Here is an 8,611-nt window from a genome sequence, read left to right as displayed (position 1 = left end):
TGGAAAAATACCAGAAATCGTTACTGAGGGTCAAATGCGTGCTGAACACATCTTTATTCTTAAAGTGCATATGACTAATTTTTAACCAAGGAGAGTGTTCTATCCATCTATAAAAGAAGTGTTCTCTGTAGGACAAATATGATTTTGTGTATTTTATAAGATGTTAGCTGTTGTTGGATTAATGGTTAAATATTTAGCTCTTTCATTGTAAATCTGACTCCAGAGGAGTCAGTGCCTTACCAGTCATCAACCTCACCGCATGTCACTGCTTTGGACAGCTGCAAGACTATGTTCTTTCTTGGACTCCAACTTGTCTTGGAGTCTTACCGCAGACTGATGGCACAATGTCCATTTTATTTGTGTTAAAACTGTCGAAGATTTTTATTTTCTGTCCTCTGACTCGCAGCACAGTGCCGTTGACATTCTAGTGTGGTAATTGTTCTCTGATGCTACTTTTTATTGAATAAACGGGAGATCCTGATTACAAGAGTAAAGAAAACAGTTGCAGAAAACATGGAGAAGTTTTTAAAACGAAATGAAGTACAAAGTTATGCCAGTCCGTCTTCAAAGGCGAAATTTATACGAAAATACAACCCTGATTTTATAAAGTTCGTCTTTGTGAACGGGGGCAGTGAGGCAGAGCCCAGAGCCCAGTGTGTTGAGTGTGGGCTAACATTATCCAATGAAGCACTAAAACCGTCAAAATTAAAGCACCACCTGGAAACCAAACATCCGAAGCTCATTGGAAAGCCAGTGGATTGTTTCAAAAGAAAGGATGATGGGCTTCAGATGCAGAGGAGGTCTATCGTGTCACTGACTGGCGACGCTAAGTGTGCGTTAAAGGCCAGCTACCTCGTAGCCAGACGTGTGGCGCAGAGTAAGAAAGCGTTCACCATAGCGGAGGAACTGGTTCTGCCTGCCGCTGTGGACATGTGCCGTGAGATGATTGGTGAGGCTGCAGCAAAGAAGCTCAAGACCATCCCGCTGTCGAATGACATTGTGAGTCACCGTATTGCTGACATGGCCTCAGACATTGAGCAGCAGCTTCTGGGGAGAATAAGAAAGAGCCCCTTTTTCTCTTTGCAGCTGGACGAGTCGACTGACGTCACAAATGCTGCGCCGCTGTTGGTTTTTGTTCGCTACCGGTGGGATAGCTCTTTGCAAGAAGACATTCTGTTTTGTGGAGAACTTCCAACTCGAGCTACAGCTGAGGAATGTTTCCGCTGCATGGATCACTACTTCACTGAGAATGGCCTTGACCGGCAGAACTGTGTTGGAGTGTGCAGTGATGGCGCAGCGTCAATGACTGGCAGGCATCGCGGTGTCATCAAGCAGATACTTGATCTTGCGCCAGAAGCTAAATGGACCCATTGTTTTCTCCACCGTGAAAACCTTGCAGCAAAAAAAATGTCGCCGGAGTTCCATGAGGTGATGGATGTCACTGTGAAAACCATCAACTTCATTAAAAGTAATGCTGTGAACTCCAGATGTTTTGCTCAACTTTGTGAGGGCATGGAAGCAGATCATGTCCAGCAGCTCTACCATAGTGAGGTGAGATGGCTCTCAAGAGGGCTTGTTCTCACACGGATCTTTGAGCTTAGGAAGGAAGTTTTCTCCTTTCTCACTGATAAGAAATCTCCTCTTGCACATCATTACACCAACGCCACATTCATAGCTAAACTTGCCTACCTCTCTGACATTTTTTCACTTCCGAACCAGCTGAACATCTCACTTCAAGGGAGAAATAGCAACATATTTTTTGTTGCAGACAAAGTTCAAGCTTTCCAGAGAAAACTTTCTTTGTGGAGTAAGAGGGCCCATGAAGAGAGACTGGACATGTTTGCACTGTAGGTGGCAGACATGCGAGAAATAAGAAAATGCACTCCTTGCTTATCCAGTATAAGCACCATAGGCATTCAACGCTTTGTAACATTCACAGGTTGTGCAGAAGACCACGGGAGCTCAGCAGAGAGAAAAAGTCAAGATGGCAGCAAAAAACTCATGAATACTCTAATTTAAGGGACCCAACGGTGTTCGTCGCTCTATTGCTGTAATAATGACCACCAACCTTATAAAGCCCGGTTGGACAGCTTCTGTCTCAAATTATACATAAATGTAGCAGGAGCTGCACAACCCGAGAGTAACAACCACCAAAAAAAAGGAAGTACAGGACAAGCAAACTGAGTCCTGTGAGGCAAACTGATGACCTCATCATCAAAAGACACCTGAAAGTCCCAAAAGAACAACTCCACTTTGACTGTTACAGCGTTCTTGAACGTGCGTCACAGGGCCGGTGTGTCCGTAGCTTGATCCCGCAAATGCCCTGCAGTTCATTTCTGCTCCCCGCATTTGGGATCTTTTGTTCTGAGAATGACTCAGGGGTCATGGCAACAGGTGAGGGTAAGAAAGTTCATTCACCACTAAACTGAGAGCTTTGTCTGTGGACTCAGCTTCTTTTTTGCTACAATGAACCTACAGTGACTGCTTACTGCAACCACTGCACCTTCCCGCAATCTCAAGCTGCATCACTCCCCACAGACAGGTACCCACACTTTTCCAAAAACCACGGCCTTGATAGTTATTGGTTCTGTGTCACATATCAGTTGCTTCTTCCCTGCTGGGGTTTACTAGGCAGAATGTTGCCAGCAGTATGAACCAATTTCCTGTGAATTTCCTGAGAGCTTTAGTAGAGAACCCCAAAACCTATATTTACTCAGAATAAACCCTACAGAACTCTACGCGATTGAATGGCTTTTCCATATTGGGCAAACCAAAGTAAGATGATCGATCCACTGTTCCTCCTGATAGAATATCAGATGAAAATTTTTCTCCTCTATACTGGATTATTCAGACATTGCCCATGCTGAATAAAGTGATTTTCTTATAGGTGGAGCACACCATCCTGTCTCCTTTTTCGAAAAGCAGAACCAACTTTGATGGAGATAAAAAACGAAAACGAAACTAAATAAACTAAAGACATAGTTCATTTTAACCCTTGTGCTATCTTACATGACCCCACCCTTACATTGACGTGTTCTCCCTACCATGACAAAGGTGGTTAAAGGTGGAGAGGATTTCATGTAATCCATGGACAGTGAGGATCACAAATCATTGAAGAAAAAATGTTTAGCGCACCGTCTAGTGGGTCTAGATGACCCAACTCGCAATGGTAAAGTGCCTAGGATAGCACAAGGGTTAAAGGACACAGCTTTTAGCTGAGCTCATGTATAGCCGAAGTGGTAGTTCTCTACTCATGTTCAACAAACCAGAGTCTTTTTTATCATTTACAGGTGGGTCAAAATGTTTTTTTTCTTTTCTGTAATTCATTTTAAAATATTTCATGTATCCACTTGAATTTTCCTTTTCTCCTTTTTTGTTTACTTTGTTCTTTAAAATGTTAGCCTTTGTTTTTGTGTGTTAAAACACAAAGACATCATCTGTCTACCAACACTTTAAGACAACCTGTAGACTGCAGCTGTCCATTAAACTTCAGCTTCAGAAAATCTGTAATAGCTTTGTGGTGAACTAAAGTTTGACAAAACTGTCTCTAAATCTATACCACTCCTTTCCAATAATTGAAAATCTGCATCTCCTTCCAGAACTGCACGCTTGTTTGTCTTTGTAGAAACCAAAAAAATGAATGTTGAATGTTAAAAAAAAGAAAGAAAAAAAATCTGTTACAACTGCAGCAAACCTCCAGGGACTAAGGGAACAGTCTTGGTCAAAGTCTTGGTAACACTTTATAATAACTATCCGTTATAGCTGGTTAACAAATCATTAATAAAATCTTAACAAATCATTAATAAACTCTTAGTTATTGAGCAATAGATGACTTGCTAAATAACTGTTAACATTTAGTTAAGGATTTATAAATGTATCTTATAGATAGACAGCAGATAACTAACAAGCTTTTAGTTAGTGAGCTATAAATGACTTGTTACCCGTATATTCATGAGTTCTAACTGTACCTTATTAATTAGCCAGATGATGAAGAAACTGTTAATAAATTACTTACTAATGACTTATTAAGAATCAGTTAATACTTTAAACATGTTACTAGGACGTTATTATAAAGTTGCAGCTATTCCTCGTTTCTTCACTATTTGTAAATGAGGATCAATTCCAACTTTATAATAACGTCCAAATAACATTTACAAGCTAATAACTAACGCTTAACTGGTATATTAACTCACACTTTACAGGTCAGTTGTTAATAGTTAAACCATCTGCTAGTGAAGTTTTGTTGAAAAGCAAATGGGTGGGACAATTTCAAGGTACAAAAATATGTAATATTCAAAATATCAGATGCTTTATCTCATCCTTCTTTCACTAATAGCTTTTTCTGTTTACCGTACTTGACCAAAGAAACACCACAAGTTAAGTGTTGAACACTGTTTATTCCTTTTCCACACATACTGAGTCGTCACATGGCAGATCAGCAGAATAAAACGGAATTTTAGAACTTTTTGAGCAGAACAGAAAAAAACAAATGAATCTATAACAAGCCATTGGCACTTTTGCTGTAGAACAATTAGAACTCAATATATTTGGTCAACCGGACCTGAGCAACACTGAACTACTCTGTGACACCATCCCGCAGTGTTTCAATACCTAAGCTTTCCTGGACAGAGGAATCAGTTTTCCCTTCTTCTTTTGATGTTCAACATCCCTCAAAAGGTTTGGATCACTATTTATCACTTCCAGACATTTTTTTGAAAAGTCCTGAAGTCGTTGCTGTGGCGTGTGGGCACCCAGTAACTCCTTATATGTCTTTGGGGCCACCACAGCCAATTCACAGATCGGAGCATTGCTGACAATGGTGTTTCGGTCAACACCGACCTTCTGATATGCCAAACTCAGCTTTCTCCCTTTCTTGTAAGCCTTTAGGACTTTCTTGTATCTCTTGATGACCTCTTGAGGATGACGTGCTGAAACAGATAGAAATTTAAGTACAACAAACATACAATAAGTGAATAAACACAGGGACACAAACACAGATACTATGTGGTTGCAAAAAGGGATGAAGACTACACAAACAAGGCAATTGGAGAGTTCACAATACTATACCCACCAGGACATACATTTAAAACATTTTTTCACACAAAAACAGAAAGAAAGCTAGACAGACATAGAAAAAGATAGATACAGACAAACAGAGACACAGAGAGACAGATGTGATGTCTCCATGCTCGACACCCTGACACACATGAGGGGAGTGGCCTTTTTGCTGTCCTGTCTTTACGCTTACCTCTTCGCCTGCTGTGTTCCCTTTTTGTCTTCTTTTTCTTTCTTTTGTCCTTTTTTTTTTGACTCCGGTGGCGGTGCATCTTTTTGTTCTTGCGTTTTTTCTTCAATTTCTGATCTGAAAAAGCAGTTGATGAGGTGCTGGATGAAGAGGAGCTGAATGAAGTGGAGCTGGATGAACTGGAGCTGGATGAACTGGAGCTGGATGAACTGAAGGACGAAGAAAAAGAAGATGCACCAGGAGATGTGTTGGCCGAGGAGGATGAGTCAGTTGTCCCACTGTTATCTGTGTGAACAACATGATAGAAAACACAATTCAATTGTTAATTTGAAATTATTACCTATGATAATACAAGTCCACTCGCATACATTCTTTTAACATTTGCATTTCCCAAGACTTACTATTTAATTAATCAGCATCACTGTGGGTCATCAGTTGAACAGATGTGTTTGCTGTTAATCGATGCTACAAATAGGCTATTATCTTTTAGGAACTAACTGTGCAATAACACACTTGTGTTCCAATAGACCTGGCCAATAAATTAATTTGATCAATTAATTCAAATTTGTAGTTCAAGATTTTCCCATTTTTTTGGGAGAATCTGGCCTCTATTTACCCAGCACTCTGCTTTCTTGGAGTAAATCTGTCCTTGTTTTCTCTGCATGTTTTAGTTAGAGTTTCCAGTTGCATGACATTAAAAATGTCTTCATGCCATTTACAAATTACTTTTAGATCATTTCATTTTCTTAAAAAAGTTGTCATTCTCGTCAGCTGGTCCAGACTACAGTTGATCTTGTGGGCGATGCATGGGGGTCTTTTTAAGTGACATGTTTTGCTGCTGTGCTAAAGGAAACAAAAACAACTTATCTGTGATAGGAAATGAAACACATTATTGATGGTGGCTGGTGAGTCAAAAAATAAAATTTGGTCACTGTGGTGGTGACTTTAAACTTGGAGCATCAAATCACACGCAGCAAAATCCGTTTGATGGTCGTTAGCAGAAGAGGGAGTATGAGGACAACCTAGACAAAGTTTTTTTTTTTTGGCCATAGCGCCGAGCTCCATGTTTTGATGAGGGCCTTCTCACTGTTAAATATTGGCCTTTCTTTCCCTTAATATATATATTTTACAAAGCACCAAAGTATTATTGCCAGGTGTGCAGTCCCGTTTCAAACAACAAACAAAACTGTAGGGCCCACTTACTTTGACCAACTTGTTGGCAGAGGGAGTCTCTCTCCTTAGTCAGGTCACTGATTTTTTTGGTGACTGTGTGTTGCTTCTTCTTCTTCTTGGCCTCACGTTGTTTAAGCTCTTTCTTCTTAAAATGCAGAAATGCTGTTGGAGCTACAGTTTCCTCAGTATCTGAAATGATACCATAAAGAACAAATTCTAATTAGAAAAGCCAGGTTAGGGTAAATGTATAAAATATGACCTTTAAAAATAATATTTTGATGTTCTGAAGGGTCAATATTATACAAATATCATACAAGAACGGCAGAAGAGCTTAGATAAAATCCACCAATAAGCGAATTAACAAGAAATGGCTAATGAAGAGCAAACCTTCATTAGCCAAATGTTGCTCTTAATTTTACTCCTCCATCGTCAAATTTGGTCATATTTGGCACCTAGTGAGTTTTAAATTTTGGACCCCGCCTGCATACTTTTATCCTTGGAGTGTTTTTCTTGTTTCTAAACTGGACACTGATGTTTCTTTAGATCCTTTGTCCATTTTTCACAACCTGGTATAGACTTTTCTGTCTGTCAAATACCCAGAGTCATGATGAGTGAGATGATGGAAACAAATTCACTTTGATGCAGACTCGTCTTTTTCTCTGCTTCCACTTTTCATAAAATCCAGTAAACCCAATAAATTACATTAATTTATGGATAAAAACTATTTTTTTATTTAGAAAGCAGCTGCTGGTTTGTTGCGGGATCTGGAGTCATAAGCGGTGTCTGAGCTCCTCCCCGCCTCTGTACCTGTTCAGATGTTCACGTCCTCTGCAGCCAAGTTGGTTTGCCCCGCGCGTTAACCCCCCCCCACACACACACACACATACGCGCGCGCCGCGCACATGCGTACGGGCTGCTCCAGTGTATTCTTCACAGAGTGCAAATACTGTAATTACAACAAGTACACACGACAGTAAGGGTGCCCTTGCGCACATTTCATTAACTTGGACATGGAAATGAGCGGTTTTAGTCTAGAAAAACTGCGGGGGGGGGGGTACATTTTTGGGGTGCTCGTGGCACGAGTCGTGCAGGAAGATTGTGCCCTAGCCAGTGGCTTCACTAATATGGTTGAATTGTGTAAAACAAATCAATGACTCCGATGTTTAATCAATCTCAATCAAGCTTCTTTTCATTGAAAGAAAATATAACACGTTTGCTTACCGACACCGTCATCGTCCATGTGCACATCCGGCTGGTCCACAGTAGAAGTTTCCCTCTCCTTCGAAATTCCCGCTGTTGACTTTTTCCTCTTTTTTCCGACAGTACCTGGATTTATCGCGGTAGTTTGCGCATTCCCGCTGGGGTTGGACATTTTACCAGACCGTGTGTTCATCTCTATGCCTTGAAATCAATTTAAAGAACTTGCTACGTGACTCGTGAGTGAAGGATGGGCGCATCTGTCTAGGTTGTCGCCGACTGCAACTAATCAAAATGGGCCTACAACGGTGATTGACAAGTTGATAACCAGCCGATATGATGGGGGAGGCCGCATGGCACCGCCCTCAGCCCATGAATACGAATATGATTGGCTTGGTTTATCCTCATCACACCGATTTATTATAGTTTGCAATTCAAACGTAATCTGGCGGGAGTTAGTCACTGAAGCTCAAGGAATAGTGTGGTGAGTGCGCGGAAAAACGGAGGATAAGAAAACTAAAATCATGCCTGGTTTAGCCACTGAGCTAAGACAGCTTATCGAAGGAGAAACTAAATCTACAAGGAGACACAAAGTCTTAATCAAATGGCTGCAGAAGAAAAGACTTCTAAGAAGAAGGATGAGATGCAAAGAATGCAAACACAAGATGAAATTCAGGGAATCAGTCTGTGTGGATAACTGTGCATGGTAAGTTTCTTTTTATTGAATAAAATGACAACACACATTGATAATTTGTTAAAGAATTTCTTGTGAAAATTAAATCTATTTATTGTGCTAATAAAAGGGCATCTTAACTCATGTTAAGATTAAGGGTAAACATGCTGACTATTGTCCTTCTTGCCAAATTTTTGAAAATCATAATACATTTTTTTAACTCCTCAATTTATAACCACCTGCCTTCTGCCCCTGAGGTAGTAAAGTTGAATTTTGGGATTCATCAGCTGAGTCATCAGTTGGTCAGCTACTGTCCCGATGAC

At 40.4% G+C, this 8,611-nt stretch overlaps 1 protein-coding gene and 1 pseudogene across 2 annotated transcripts; one reads left to right on the top strand and one right to left on the bottom strand.

The window, feature by feature from the left end:
* The first annotated feature begins 513 nt into the window (after positions 1-513).
* Positions 514-1,851, top strand: LOC144990915 (SCAN domain-containing protein 3 pseudogene; annotated as a pseudogene). The gene is made up of 2 exons (XR_013654771.1): positions 514-999; positions 1,087-1,851. The product of XR_013654771.1 is annotated as an SCAN domain-containing protein 3 pseudogene (transcript).
* A 2,526-nt stretch (positions 1,852-4,377) lies between these two features.
* On the bottom strand, positions 4,378-8,599 carry LOC111947884 (uncharacterized). The gene is made up of 4 exons (XM_023958337.2): positions 7,640-8,599; positions 6,449-6,607; positions 5,249-5,530; positions 4,378-4,928 (listed from the first exon to the last, which is right to left on the bottom strand). The coding sequence occupies exons 1-4, from the start codon at positions 7,809-7,811 to the stop codon at positions 4,612-4,614; spliced, it is 930 nt and encodes a 309-aa protein (XP_023814105.2). The 5' UTR covers positions 7,812-8,599; the 3' UTR covers positions 4,378-4,611.
* Positions 8,600-8,611: the final 12 nt, after the last annotated feature.

Source organism: Oryzias latipes, chromosome 1, assembly GCF_053564925.1.
Source record: "Oryzias latipes strain Hd-rR chromosome 1, Olatipes_Hd-rR_3.1".
Lineage (NCBI taxonomy): Eukaryota > Metazoa > Chordata > Actinopteri > Beloniformes > Adrianichthyidae > Oryzias > Oryzias latipes.
Note: the sequence above shows the minus strand (reverse complement) of the source record. Positions and strands in the feature narration are given on the sequence as shown.